Source organism: Polypterus senegalus, chromosome 8 (genome assembly GCF_016835505.1).
Source record: "Polypterus senegalus isolate Bchr_013 chromosome 8, ASM1683550v1, whole genome shotgun sequence".
Lineage (NCBI taxonomy): Eukaryota > Metazoa > Chordata > Cladistia > Polypteriformes > Polypteridae > Polypterus > Polypterus senegalus.
Window position 1 is genome coordinate 99,492,788 of NC_053161.1, and position 16,126 is coordinate 99,508,913.

At 34.1% G+C, this 16,126-nt stretch overlaps 1 protein-coding gene across 1 annotated transcript in view; it reads right to left on the reverse strand.

The window, feature by feature from the left end:
• Positions 1–1,102: 1,102 nt before the first annotated feature.
• elapor2b (endosome-lysosome associated apoptosis and autophagy regulator family member 2b) overlaps positions 1,103–16,126 on the reverse strand; it is a 90,250-nt gene continuing 75,226 nt past the window's right edge. The window contains exons 17-22 of the mRNA XM_039761477.1: positions 14,510–14,606; positions 14,234–14,335; positions 11,200–11,326; positions 10,386–10,564; positions 7,117–7,279; positions 1,103–3,068 (exon numbers count right to left, since the gene is read on the reverse strand). Coding sequence (XP_039617411.1) covers positions 3,009–3,068; positions 7,117–7,279; positions 10,386–10,564; positions 11,200–11,326; positions 14,234–14,335; positions 14,510–14,606 — 728 coding nt within the window. The 3' untranslated portion in view covers positions 1,103–3,008. The remainder of the gene's footprint in view (positions 3,069–7,116; positions 7,280–10,385; positions 10,565–11,199; positions 11,327–14,233; positions 14,336–14,509; positions 14,607–16,126) is intronic.

Below are 16,126 nucleotides of genomic sequence, written 5' to 3' on the forward strand. Positions count from 1 at the left end.
AAATAACTTGCACACTTTTAACATTATTAACAATATACTGTATCCTGTGAGGTATAAAGTATGAATATTAAAAATAATTTGCTACTTTTCTTGACAAAAGATTAAAAAAAAACAAACAAGCTATACAATCTACAGAATATCATGAACAATTGTACTGTAACAAATCAAGAAAACAAAAAAAATCTTGGTGAAATACATAAATACTTCCAAAATAGTTTATTAGATATTGACCAACAACCAAAAACAATTCTTTGACAATGAGCATATATAACCCAGCATTTAATGTACACCACAACATATACAAACAAACAACATAAATTACATACAAAGTGATTCACAAATAATTTTTTTCAGATTTTACAGTAATGACAATTTAAAAAAAAAAACAGATACACTTAACTATATATATATATATATATATATATATATATATATATATATATATATATATATATATATATATATATATATATATATATATATATATATATATATATAAACACACAGTGTATAGACCACGTTTAATGGCTGTATGTGTGTATCTCAAAAAAATAAAAAAAATAACAGTAAATTCCGTACTGCAAAATAAAGGGTTAGAAAGACTCCTCAGATATGCCGTACACTTGTTGATGGCTCAAACATTCTTTTTTATTTTCTGCATGGAATTAACCAATTCATTCCATTATTCCATTTATATAAGCATTATATACACACACATACATCACATATATAATTTATGTGCATGTATGCATCTATATAATATTCACACATTCTAAATATACTGCACATACACTGTATATATCATATGGTGCAGTGGCTTTAGTACCAAAAAATATAAACCCCCAAGACATAAGCAGCATTACCAAGAAAAATTTTAAAAAGGGCAACTTTTTATTTTTATAGCTGCACTAAGTTAATTAAAAAGGGAATTGGCTTTTTATCCTTTAATAATGTTAAGGAATTATATTCCAGTTGCATACGTATGCTACAAATAACCAAAATATTAAACTGCATGTAAACAATGTCTAAGGTTATAAGGAATTGGTTCTGCCAAAGAAAGGCATACATGACTTCAAAATGTGAAAATATTCAATAACGCAAATAAATGATGACCAATAAACTTTATTTACATAAATCAATTCTCCAGCAAAAAAGGGGTGGGAGACTTTTATCTTAACAATTTACCAACTATTTTATACAAATAAAAACACAATTTATTGATGTATAAACACTTAAAACAAATTATTTAACAACTTGTACAAAAAATACACTTAAAAATAATAAAAAATATACATATTATATGTTTCTGAATGAGAGGTAATTTGCCTTTTATGCTTACCATCTTTTTCAAAGAAGGGAATATGCTGAATGTAACAAGAGGATTTACAATAAAGCACATAACACAGTTTATAAAGTAAAAATATTATGCAATACAGACAAGTAAAAGCATTAATCAAAAAGAATTTTAAACATACAATTCTGAAAATTGGACAAAAATAAAGAAAAATGGAATAATATATACTCTGATACATTGCAGCATATAAACATTGATGTTTCTTTTTATTTTAGCCAATATCTATATATTGAAACAAAGTGCAAGAAATAATTTAAAGCAGTACTGTCAGCAATAACCAACTTTGAGATGGGATGCACTTTTTTCAAGCTTATGCATTGTACCAGATCGTGTTCTTATTAACAAATGGTCAGGACATTCTACTTTCCAATTCTCCTTTTAATGCATGGCTCATTCTTATGAAACATGCTTCCATATATTAGCAAACTGGCAAGCTTTTGCTTTGTGTATCTTACCAAGCACATGGCACCTATTTCCTATTCTTGAATTAATTTTGCATAGCATTATGTTCCTTGAATTATGATTACATGATCAAATCTTTGTTGATGTGTTGCTATTTCCTTTCAGAGGTCTATGCACTTTGGTGTGGGCACATAAGTTTTTTTTTTTTTTGAAAAACAAACATTTCTTTTTAATTTTAAATATTCAGGTCTTTAACAAACCTTATTAAAATTATATCATCGATAAAGAAATTGACTTTTACTTACTGAATGTATTCAAATGAAAATCCAAAAGATAGTTTCCATTTGTATGGAAACACATTGTTGTATTCCCAGGATTATGAAGATAAATGATATAAATGTGACCGTATTTAGTACAGTTTGCCAAAAAGACTAAATATTCTGATTTGTACAAGACAAAGCAAAGTTCTAAAATTCTAAGTTGCTTTTAGAAGGAGACATATATATATTTCCTTTCTGTAAAATTATGTTTCATTAATAATAAAATGTTCATCCAAACATTCCCAATCTTCAGTTTTAAAGAAAAAGATAAGATTTACCCCAAGGTAAAGCAAATTAGACTAACAACAAACATAAATAAACTTTCTTAGGTTATAGGATTCTTATTTTACAGGTTACTGATTTAAAATGAAAAATAATCTTTTTCTCTATGTTGGTTTCCAATCAAAATGTTAATAATTCATGCCACCCATTTTAGTGAATGCAGTTAATGTATTATGAAATATGTCAACTGTAAATAAATTTCCATTTATTCCAATACCTTTCTATCATTTTAACATGAGCATCACAAACAGCCAATGTTAAAATTGGATCTTCCCTTTCCACTCATAACTGGTAGTTTAATCTTTATATACCTCTCATTCTTTTCAAAACTTACATGTATAGAAATGCTGAAATCAATGTTCAAAATTGTTCAAGAACCAAAATGTAAAATATATTAAAATGTTCCTTTCTCTGGCAAATTCAAGTTCTATGTCTCTTCCTGAGTTGAACTTATCACCAGCCTGGCAATTACATGTCCAAAAATCCCTTTGGCAAGGAATGAATTCCCGGTAATAAGGCAACCAATTGTTTATAATCTTTTGTAACTGCATTGCTGACTTCCACATCACCCAGGATGGGGCACAAGGTGGTTTTGCACAGGTTTTCCTTTTAGAATTAGTATATGACACATGTAAAACATTTTCTATTTTTCATATATTGTGGGCTCTGGATGACTTCAGTTGAACAGATTCAAAAATGTCTCCATTTCCCTTAAAAAAAAAATCCCACAGTTAACAGGGTAAATACAGTAACATTACTAACAAATATTTATTAATGTCTGAAATAATGTTACAGTTCCAAAATTAGCAAGCTACATCCATTCCTTCTTGCCTATGGCGGATTCATAATAGTGTGTACCAATAGTTACTCATTTCCAGAATCAGAATTACTTACTGTATGAGCCAGTAATTAATACATAGGCATACATCTAGGAATTTAACATTCTCCCACATTCAGTATGTGACAGCAGTAAGGCAGTTATCAAACATTTGAATAAGAAAAGACAAGTGTAAAGATGTATCTCATTTGTAATGCTCAGTCCTCAACAGCCCAATAGCACACTTTACAATCTGCCTGTCCCACAAAATCTGTTTAAAATTATGAATAATATGCTTGAAAAAGTTTGATATCTCCTGCTTCAATGTATACTGCACTATAGATTTGTTATAAAATAGCCACTTTGTGCATATTTTAAGGTGAGTACAGGTGCCTTTAAAGTTAAAATAAAAAATTGAGTTTTTTTTCTACATGTAATGTAAATATGAAATTATTACATAACAAATGAAAACAACTTGAAAATTCAAATAGTAGAAAAGAACAGTCATTTGTCCTTCAATACATCCATTTGTAAATCCATATAACCCACTTCAGAGTCAAAAGGACAGCAACAAATATCATGGCACATTAAAATAAATCTATTCTCACTCATATGGGATCAGTTTTGATTTCATATGCATGCATTTGAGATAGAAAACCAGAGAACCAAAAGAAAAACCTGCATAGACAAGGGGAGAACAGAGATTTTAGTCAGATAGTGTCTGCTCAGTGATTTATAACATTTGTACTTTCAGAGTGTAATTGACTTCATTTGCTGATTTATCAAGCTGGAGCTTAACCTGAGAGTAACAATCCAGTATTATAATTATACTCCACTATTGGGGACTCAACAACATAGCCACATAAACACCAACTCACAGCCATTTCAGAGCAGATATTCAATAATTATCCTAACAGTGTATACTATAGGAAGAAAGCTGCTAGAAAAGAAGGAAAAAAGAACATGCACATACAACATACAAAAAATATCCTGCTAGGAAGTGAACAACATACCCTGATCTGAACTTTTAGTAGTTCAGATGAGGTGGTTCTAAAGTAAATAATCATTAAATATGAACAATTAAAAGTCATCACATTTTTATTGTATGTTTATTATATTCTATTTCAATTTAATATTATAATTACCAGTGTGAGAAAAGGAATATACTGAAACGATGACTTCTTTCTACAAAATAATTGCATTTAATTATTTAGCAGATATAAGTAAACTTATACAAAATAAGGTCTTTTGTCAGCTATTATGTAAATCACATTGTAAAGTCTTGAATACACACCTTCTGGCCAGTATAAATGTATTACACTTTAGAAACCATTTATACTATACACGTTACATAGAAGCCTCCAATATAACACTACAAGCAAGTAAGATCTTCCTACAAGTCTAAGGATGTTTAGTGAACTGAGAGGGCTATTCTACTCTTGGGATGTCTTCCTGCTTCACTGATTCTTTTCAATAAGTCATTTACAACAATGACTCGAGCCTGCAGTTCCTCTCCTATGGTTGCATACACAGAGGTTTTGTACTTAATACTTTTAAGCTCTTCATGCTGTCACTATGATGCTTAATTTGCCAATTGACCTCTATTTCACTGCTATGCTAAAAGTCAAGTCCCTACTTTCTGTTTCAGATGCCTTTTTTCTGTCATACATCTTGACTTGGCTATCGTTGTTTTCTTTTAAATGGTCTTCTTGCATAAAGATTCAAAAGGTTATAAGTGCATAATTCTTCTGCTCCTCTCATAATTCAAACACAATATTCTGATCACATCAGCCCTCAAGCTGGCTTACCTAAATAGGTTTCTTTTAAAATGTCAAAAACTTTACACTTATCTTCCCTGTCTATCTCATAAAAAACCTGACAGACATTTGCGAACACCTGATGTCAGCCAAAGGCCCTTCTGCTCATCTTTTGGCAGATGTTCATTTGACCTAATGGCTCCTAATCTTGACCCTATCTTCTTAAATCTATTTTTGATGTTTACTGTCAACATTAAAATCAGTGCTGTCTTAATATTGCAATTACCTTACCTGGACTACCAAACAATGTGCATTGTTCGATTAATTCTTTTTACTTTTGACAACTTCCTAAAACATCTGCAGGCTAGAATATTTATTGTGTACTGTATAATGTAATTTTAAATTTAATTATTGTCATGTTTCTTTTACCTTTGTAATTTTATAATATTGTAATTTTATTTGCTTTGCACAGAAACAAAAAATGAATACTTACAATAAAAATAAAGAAAAAACAATAATACTCTGCACACAGGCAAGATGGTCAGTCTGTTCATTCAGCATGTCATCAATCAGATGAGAGAACTCTTCAAAATCATAAAATGCAGTATAGACTGTACTGATTTTTTCAGTTATTTATTTAAACTAAAAAAAGGTAAAACTATAAACTATCATCATGCAGCCAAGTCACTTGTAACAGACCTATAAAATACTGGTGTCTAATCTGATGCATCCTTATCCTACAAGCAATATCAGTCTGGAATTTTAAATGAAAGATGCGTGTCATGTTGGCTACTTTGTTACAGAAAACACACAAGTGCATTTGTATAAATAAACTTTCATACATTCAAGCGCACCCCAGAACTAAAGTGCAAGGCTTATTCTGACAGATGCAGGGAAGCTAATTTTTTTACTTCTCATCAGAGAAGAGTTTACAGAAACCTGATCTAGGAGTTAAGATTCCTCAAAAGACCATATCTCACATGCAGTGAACTTTTCCAGTAAATTCATATGTCAAGAGCATTTATAACAAATTAGAATCCACACATCTCTGGATTCCTGATCCTGTAATTACCAGATCAAAACCTAGTATAATTCCTGGGGATTTCCAGCAACTGCAAAGTGTACTATATAAAGACAGACAAAACTGCCTAGTTAAGCATACAAAAAGTAAGGAGACCTGCAAGTATGCTCACAGTGATTAAAATTAACTAATTTTGACCGACATGAAAAATAATGTATGTATGTCTACAAATGTAATCGTTTTGTAGAAGTGAGTGCTACTCTCACATCAAATGCTAGCATGAATATAGAAGTGAGTGGTAAACATAATTCTAACATGCACTTGGCATCTTGCACTACTTGACTGGATTTGGGGTAGTTTTAGTTTTTAAAATGGTGCATTGCAAACCTAAAATATTTTTGAATCAATGGAGAATTTCCTAAAATCGCTGTAATAAAGTAATAATGTTTTACTTGTGTACCCACTCTCTTCTGTTGTGCACACAAGGTTAACAATCTGTAGTGAGAGCAAACATGCACAAGGCTTAGAGGGAATATAACTCAAAGGTGGGAGGTCTATGGAAATTTCTTTCAGCTAAAAAGTAAAACATACACTAAGGAAACCTAGTGTGTAAATGTCAAAAGAAGATGGTGTGATCTGCACAGTCAGGTTATGTTTCTGAAGAATACAACATTTTCAGAAGTGGAAATGCAGTGTGAAACTGAAAAATAAGTAACCGTATAATGAATGAATAGCATCCATCAATATGTAAACTGCATTTAATGAAAAATACCCAATGCATTTGATGAAAGTCATTGGCAACAGCTCACAGATGATATCCACGATATGCATTACAAATTAAATGAAGTTATTTTACTGTGCTATTAAAAGCCACATGCATTAAACTTAATTTGACTGTTACATTGTTACAAGTGAATGAAGTCTCTCAGCAGTATGGGGCAAAAAACAACAAACATCTCATGAAGGACAAGTTAGCATTTTTTTGGACACACTCATGAACAGCTAGCTACACTCACGTCTACCAGGTCAATTAATTGATTAAAGCTGACATGCAGAATTCATTTTAAAATTAACTTAACAGTGTTTTAAAAGTATCATTAATAAGTTTAAATGGTTTCATTTACTACTCTTATGTTATAAAAAGTTTAAAACTCAATACTTACTTTTGTTGCAATAGATTTTAGTTTTCCTAGCAAGGATGATTTATTTGAATATACTACATCTTCATCATTATCTTCACCCTCCATAATGGCACAGCTATCTGCTGCTGGTAATTCACATTCTTTATTAGAGGTCATGACCAGCTTTGAATATTTGTACTCAAGCCTTAAAAATTAAAGTGATATATGGCAATTATTTTCTGGAATTTAGAGCACATATGATACAAGAAAATGAAATACTTGCAGAGTTAAAATCATTTAAAAATGTATAAGTTTTACTTAACAGACAAAATATTTTATTTTTCTATATTATAAAAATTTTTGTATGTATATATTTATTCAGGAAAAACACAGAAATTAATAATAAAATTTCTAGCAACTCCACTTGAAATCCCAAGACCAGGACTGACAAATCCTACAGTAATTTCAAATCACTTAAGACAGAGTAGATAGATAAGATAGAGAGACAGAGAGAGACAGACAGACAGTCAGTAGTGGCCAAAGGTTTTGAGAATGACACAAGTATTGGTTTTCACAAAGTTTGCTGCAGTGTTTTCAGATCTTTTTGTAGGACGTTTCTACCAAAACATCCTCGGGGGTAACTTCTCCCAACCATCCAAGAACAGTTTGGTGAAGAACAATGTCATTCCAGCATGGTGGAGCACTAAGCCATAAGGCAAAAGTGATAACTAAGCGGCTTGGGGAACAAAACATCAAAATTTTGGGCCCATGGTCAGGAAACTCCACAGGACTTAATCTCAATGATAACTTGTGGTCAATCCTCAAGAGGCAGATGGGCAAACAAAAACCCACAAATTCTGACAAGCTCCAAGCATTAATTATGCAAAAATGGACTACCATCAATCAGACTTTGGCCCAGACGTTGACTGACAGCACGCCAGGATGAACTGCAGAGGTCTTGAAAAAGAAGGGCCAACACTGCAAATATTGACTCTTTGCATAAACTTAATGTAATTGTCAAAAAAATTCTTACAAACATTAAATGCTTGTAATTATAATTCAGCATACCAAATAAACATTTACAGAGATTTAAAAATAGAGTTCACATAACAGTTTTTATTCAATAAATCCTTATACTGTTTTACTTAACACAGTTGTAGCAAACCAGAAGCTATTCCAGCAGCTTTGAATGCAAAGCAGGAGACATCCCAGGACAGGACACCAAATTTTATGTTGGTAAATAATCTAATATACTCACCTTTGGAAATGTAAAGAAAAAGTCTGAGTACCAAAAGAAATCCCACTTAGGTATGGAGAGAATATGTAAACTCCAAATGGACAGAGACTGGATCGTCCATCAAATCTGGGTCCCTGAAGCAATGAGGTGGCAGTGCTAGCCACCAAACACCCACAATTTAATATTAGGTTGGAAAAAATAAACTCAGTCAATAAAATTGGCATACCTTTGTGGAGGAACCTATGTGCCCTAAATCTCTCTGGGGTGTTTTGGGGAGGCTTGGGCTTCTAGAAAGATTACACTTAGCAGACTGGGATCAGGCTGCATGAAATTACAATGGAGCAGACTAAATTACGGGAGGTTATTCTACATTTCTGCAACCAACAAAAGTGAAAGGTGAAGGTGCCATGAGGATTAATGGCTGATTAAGACTGACAAACGCATGGAAATAAAGACTGGCTATTTGGAAGAAACTGAAAGAATGAAATAGGGAACTGACCTCCCTACTTATTTCTACGTACAGCATTGGCTCTTCGACCAAACATCCTGATTAGAGGTGTCTGTTCACTCCATTACTCTGGACTTTATCACAAAGGATGTTCAAGGTATAATTGCAAACTACTGCCTAGTGCTGTAAATCTGTAGCTTTTTACCAGTTGATTGCAAGGTCATGTCAGTGCATCTTTAAGACACAGACAAATTTGCTTTGAGTGCAGTTTGCATCCTGAAGTTCTCACGTTGTTGCACTAGGCATCATTTATACATATGCACTTTAATGGTTCCAGTAGATTTTGTCTACATCAGTTGTTCAAATTTTACACAAATGGTGTCACAAGTGTACTATACTGCAAAGTGCATGCACTCACTACATTGTTGAGCACAAGTAGGAAACTTTGATGTTTAATGAAAAAATAAAAAGGTAAAGGTTAAAGTACCATGCAAAGTGTGTAATAATAAACAAGTTAATTACTTATGTTTGATATAACCTAGGCAATAGTCTTGCTTGTAAAAGAAAAACAAACAAAACACGACACACATTTGGAAGCAAATTTTCCATTTGATTCTGATTCCTAATGCTTATTGGTGTTAGGGCAAAATAAGCACTACAAATAAAGCTGTATTTGGCCTTTACTCTGAAGCTGACAGCCTATAAGAACATCCATCCATCCATTATCCAACCCGCTATATCCTAACTACAGGATCACGGGGGTCTGCTGGAGCCAATCCCAGCCATCACAGGGTGCAAGGCAGGAAACAAACCCCGGGCAGGGCGCCAGCCCACCACTGGGCACACACACACAGCCACACATCAGAACATTTCAGATAAAATTTTTTGTGAGAAAGTTTAGTCCATTCTCCACTTTCAACTGTGACTTGGAAATTAATAGTTTATATATGTAAAATAATTATTGGACACAAAATCTGAAGGGACTACACATAATAACTTCACACAAAATTAAAATATAATAAGTTATTAATACTGCTGAAGCTTTTTCTTGTGATGTAAATTCTTATAATGGTAAACTAAAGGTAATTCTCTCAATAATTGATTATGAACAAACAGAATGATGAGAAGTTAAGAGAAGTATGGGTTAACCCAGGAACTGTAAAACTCTGTTACAGCCAATTTAGTGTACTGTACAATAAAATGATAGGGTAGCTTGTTGGTATTGTACAACTAGCGGAATTAAACTTTAAAATCAATAGGGAATAATCAGAATACCAAACCCTGCAGCATCAAATCAACTCAAAGTGAAATGCCACTGCATCACAGGTCATCGGTCCTTCATGTTGTCCTCTCACTTCCATAGGGAAATCAACCAAATCTCAGCATTAGGAAGGAAGAATCGGTATCTAAAGAACACATTCAACGAGCAAAGGCAAAAATGGCTCAGTAAGGGATCTAAATCTGGGACAATGGTGTAGTGCAGCAGTAGTGCTCGCCACTGTGGGTTTATATTAATGAAATGTCCTTTAAAAAGTCCGATGTACTTAAATGTATTTCATATTTCAATACTTAACAGTGCTGTTTACATTTTAATTCCCAGTGATAATATTTGTAGCAAGTACCTACTTTTTGTTTTTCTTCCAGAAATAGCATGTTAAAGATATTAGAAGAACAGCCATGAATGCAGCCAGTCCAGCACCAGCTTTTAACCAGAAGTCAATGGCCTCACATTGGGATCTCTTTTTATCAGGAAGGTGTACACCATTTTTGCAAAGCTTGGGTTCACTCCACACAAATAAGGTTTCCTTAAAGGGTTAATAAAAGATGCATTGTCAATTATAGTACCAATAGAGGAAAAAAAAATAAATAAAAATTCACACTTTTTATGTGAAACTGATACAGTCAGTACATACAAATCTTTTATTGTAATGTTTCCCTTCTGAACCACTGCACTTTTTTTTCTGACACAGATAACTGAGTTGACTTTACTAAGATTTAGGTAATTTGTCTACAGCTGCTAGCTAATCATTCCACAACCATTTTCAAGACAGTGCTAATTACCTACAAAACTCAGAATTTCGATATCTCAGAACAGCTGTCGCAGTTGCTTCTTTGAAATATTTCTACTTTTACAGCTGTGACCCATAAATTTACACTTACTTGCTTGCCTATTATAATTACTAGCCTGTAAAAGAATATTACACCAATTATAAATACACAAAATACAAAACCTAAAAATTATGGCAGTGAAAGGTGTTACATCCGTTTACCTTAAATTTAATTAAAAACCTGGTTTAGTGGCATGGTATCTGAAGCAACCTACTGACACAGAATAACAAATTGGCTAATATTCCATGCATGGAGTGTAAAAAGAAAATTTGGAAAACAAAGAATATCGATCTTTGTCTTTTGTTTTTTTGTAAAATAAAAACATCTTTACCTGAATTCCACCTTTGCAGGCACCTTCTATTTCATGGTAGTCTGACTCTGTACAGAGAGGACAGGCTTCAGCGCTTTCCCATAAAAAATAGAAGTTGCAACCATCACAGGTTCCTGCTGGGCACTGACTGGAAAAAAAAAACAATTTTTTTATTAAAATCTGTGAAACTTTATGTTTCCAAGCAATTCTGTTAAGAAGTGCTTAAAGAAAAAGTTAGGGGAGTAATACAAGAAAATATGTAAATCACAGAATACCCCTTGGAGTAAAATCAATAATTAAAAAATTGAAAGAGTGTGGCCCCAAAAGCTGAGCAAGAAACCTATGATAACTCTGAAGGAATTACAAGCTACAGTGGCTCAGATTAGAGAGAATGAGCAAAACAACAGCTGTTATCTGGGTGCTTCACCTGTCATAGAGAACACTCCTGTTTGAACAAAAGGAAGAAAAAACAAATCCCCATGACATCTTGGCTAGAGTTTGCCAGAAAGCAGATGGGAGAAAATTCTATGGACTGGCAATAATTAAGCTTTTTGTTCATCAGATTCTCACTGTGAATCACGGGAGTGGCAGCATCATGCAGCGGGAATGCAACATATCATGCTTCTCTGCAGCAGGGCCTGGAAGGCTTACGAGGGTCCAGGATAAAATGAATGCAACAAAATACTACAGAATCCTAGAGAGAGTTCCAAGCATAAAGCCAAAGCTACATAGGAAAACAACAATGTTAATTGTCCTGGAGTGGCCACATTAAACACTGAACCACAATCCAAGCTGAAAGAGCAGTTTCACAAAGAAAAATGGAGAAACTGCAGTGTCCAGTTGTGCAAAACTGATAAAGACCTGGTCACACATACTCAAGACTGAAATTGCTGCCAAAGTTGCATCTGTTAAATACTAACTTCACAGGGGTGAATACTTATTCAATTAATTATTTTGTGTTTTATATCTAGAATTAATTTGGACCACATTGCAAAGAACTCTTTTCATGTTGACATTAAAAGTCCTTCTCTGATGATCAGTGTTAAAAAGCCAAATAAAATCCACTGAAATTTAATGTTATACAGTATAACAATATAAAAACGTCAAATGGGAAGTAAATACTTTTTATAGGAACTGCATAGTCTTATTATGTACGATAGATATTCACACAAATTAATGTTTAAATGGATATGACATTTCTGCTTTCTGTTCCTGCCACTGAGAAGATCCTCCATAGCACGATGCTGCCATCACAATGCTGCACAGTGGGGATGGTATTAGGTCAGTGTGTTTTTGTCAGAATTAGAATTTGGAGTTCTGCCCAAATGAATTGAAAAAAATTAAATCTTTTGTCTCATTAGACTAGAGAATTATTTTATACTCTCAAGTCCTTTAAATGCCACTTGGTGAACTCCAAGCAGGCTGTCATCTGCCTTTTACTTAATAGTGTCTTCCATCTACTCACTTTACCATAAATGCCTAATTGACCGAGTGATGCAGAGATAGTCATTCTTCTGACATATACCTTTGTCCTGACATATGCTTCACCACAATTTTAGTGCTAAGGTCTACAGAGAGTTCTTTGGACTTCATAGTTTGTTTTTTGTCTTGACATACAGTGTGAAGTGTGGGACTTTATATGTATAAGTGGGTGTGCCTTTCTGAATTGTGTCCAATCAATTCAATTTACTACAGGTAGCCTCCCAATCAAGTTTCAGACACATCAAGGATAATTAAAGCAAACAGGATGCACCCGGCCACATGTGCCACAGCAAAATCTGTGAATATTTATATGAATGAGTTTTGGTTTTGATTTTTAATAAATTTGTAAAACTTTCTAAAAACAAATTTTCACATTGTCATTATGGTTTATGGAGTGTACATTAATAGGCAAAAACACCAAATGTATCCATTAAAAACCAAATCTAGAACACAAAGTGTGCAGAAAGGAAGGGGTATGCATATACTGCATATACCTGTGTGTGTTATTTCTATCTATCATTTGGGTACATTGCTAGCTTTTCCTTTTTTAGGTATTCTTGCCATGTGTTTGTCATTATTCTTCATTAGACTGTGGGAAAGTACAGTATTTCTTGGGCTATACCAGGAGAAACATTAAGAACATTTTTTCTTGAGACTTGTAGTAGCGAGGTCATTAGGGATGGGGACAGTGGCAAAGCTGCAGGTAAGAAACAAATTGGTTTACCAAAACAAAGTTATCTTCAAGTTACAAAAAGTATTCCCACACACTGGCCTTTGAGACCCCACAACTACTGAATCCTGGAAACACTGGAATACTGTAGCTGCTAACCTGCTTGCTCAACCATGGTACTTATGAATTTCAGTACACTGTAACCTTCTACCACTCCAAATTCTTCCATCATCTGGAGAAAGTAACTAGTAGTGTTCTGAAGGCACTTTAGCAACCTGCCACGTGCATCTCTGTCAACTTTTATCAAGGAACTCCTACAATCCCGATCATGGGTTTGTGCTGTGTATTTCTTTAATATTAGTATAAAATTGTTATTTTGGCCATGATCGGTTTTTGTTGTTGTTGTGGTTATTTTGTTACCATTTTGACAATGAGACAATAATGTAAGTGGAACAACCATTCCACAGTGCATTTTCCAGCATTAAACCTAGTTCATTGATACAGCATATTCTCCTGCTGTGCACAGTAACCTAGAAATTTTACATTCAATTTTGATGAGAGTGGAGTAGCCAGAAAAATCACAGTTCTTTGCACATGCATCTCAGTATCTGAGCAATAAGCAATGAAAACTGCATTGAAATGCTATGTTTTATTAGGAAATAAAAAGATGATCCGATGGTTGATAAAACACTTGTAATGATCTCTGAGTAAAGCACTTCATAACATAAAAAAGACTGCTGTATTATGTAGCTGTTAGTTATGTACATGTACAGTCTAGAAAATGGAAAAAAATGCTAATGTTTACAAAGAAAACTATCTGAAAGTATTTCATCCAATTATTAAAATAAAAACAGTTCAATGTAATTGGAGAAGATTGAATAAGACTGAAGTTATTTTGAATACCTTGGTACAGAAAGCTGCCCTCTCCCAGTTTTCTCAGGGTTGCATCTCAGTGATATTACAGAATTGCGTCCATTTTCACAAGAAGAGGTTGGCTGGGGTGCTCTAGGGATGAAGAAATTCTTTATAATATAATCAGAAAAGTTTGTCTAAAAGGTAACATAAATGTAGTACCGTATGCAAGTCAAAAATTCAATGCCCTTCCATAGTAATATAAAATATTTATAATAAAATTATTTAAAAAGTAATAGGTATTATTTCAAATCCAAATATACTCACCTATAAAAAAAATTAATATCGGGGATTTTCTTGGAATTTTCTGGGAAGATATCCGATTTTACAGTAATGTCATTAAGAGTATTTTCAGTAGTCGCCCCTACAATAAAAAAAAAAAACAAATACCTACAATTAATTATATTTAGTTAGATGCAACAGTGTCATATGAGAAGTGAGGCCACACAAGGATAATGTATAAAGCATCATTCACTGGTAACAATATAACACAATTTCGAAAGTAGGCTTTTAATGATGCAGAATTTTCACATAATCACAAATATGTAGTGGTAGAAATATAGTATTGTCATGTGTACAGACATGCGAGATAAAAATGCTCCACTCTCCCATACCATGGTAAACAAGTATAATTCAGAGTGATTTATGAAAAATATAGAGCAGTACTGAGAATTTATATTGCTTTACTTCTGCTCAAACATCATTTTCTATGGTACCTAAAGCACTAGATGAATACACTAGTGTGATCAATGCAATCCACACAGTATGCGTACTTAAAATAAACAATTTTTTTCCAAGTGGCTCTTTATTCTTTATCAGCAACAGCTTCTCCACTAATGAGGAAAATTTAAACTTTGAAAACAACAAATGCAAGGAGGTATTGGGGTATACGTTAATAAACATATAGATACAGTATATTTCTTCATGATTGACAAGAACTGCATATTAATCATTTGATATTCATTCTTCTGTCAGATTTATTGTAGTACAATAGCATTACCCAAGTGGTTTCCTTCAAAAGTATCTTTTCTTCTGTTCTCACTTACCATTTCTCAGATTTTATCGGGGAATTCAGAAAGTGTATAAATGAGATTTATAGGGCCTTTTGAACCAGAAGAGGGCTTTTAAAGGCAGTGATCAGCATGAGCTCAAGCGCATGCAGGAGAAACTCTGAGTCCAACTCAGGGCGGTGAAGAAGCAGTACAGGAGAAAGTTGGAGCAAAAGTTGCAGAATAACAGCATGAAGGAAGTGTGGGATGGGATGAAGATCATCACTGGCTGCAGCTTGAAGCGGGGTGCCTCCACTGAGAGGGACGTAGAGAAAGCAATCCTGATGAAGAACTTACTTTAGCAGGTTTGACCACCCTAACCCATTCTCACCCTTACCTCAGAGTACTGCACCCTCTACCCATTCTTCTGCTGATACCAGCATAGGAGAGAGTTTCCCCCCACCGACAAGTACAGCAGCTCAGGTAAGCGGAGAGCTGAGGAGGCTTCGTGTCAGCAAAGTAGTGGGTCCAGATGGAATATCGCCACAACTGCTGAAGGCGTGTGTGTTGGAGCTGGGGCGTCCCCTACAGTGGAACTTCAACCTGAGCCTGGAACAGGGAAGAGACCCGAGGCTTTGGAAAACATCTTGTATCACCCCAGTACCAAAGGTATCACGTCCTGGTGTGCTGAATGACTTCAGACCTGTTGCCCTGACGACACATGTGATGAAGACCATGGAGTGGCTGCTGCTTCTCCCACCTGAGGCCACAGGTCTGCCATGCCCTCGACCCTCTGCAGTTCACAGACCAAGGGAATGTGGTAGTGGAGGATGCCATCATCTACACGCTACACCAATCCCTCTCACACTTGGACAGAGGCAGTGTTGCAGTAATA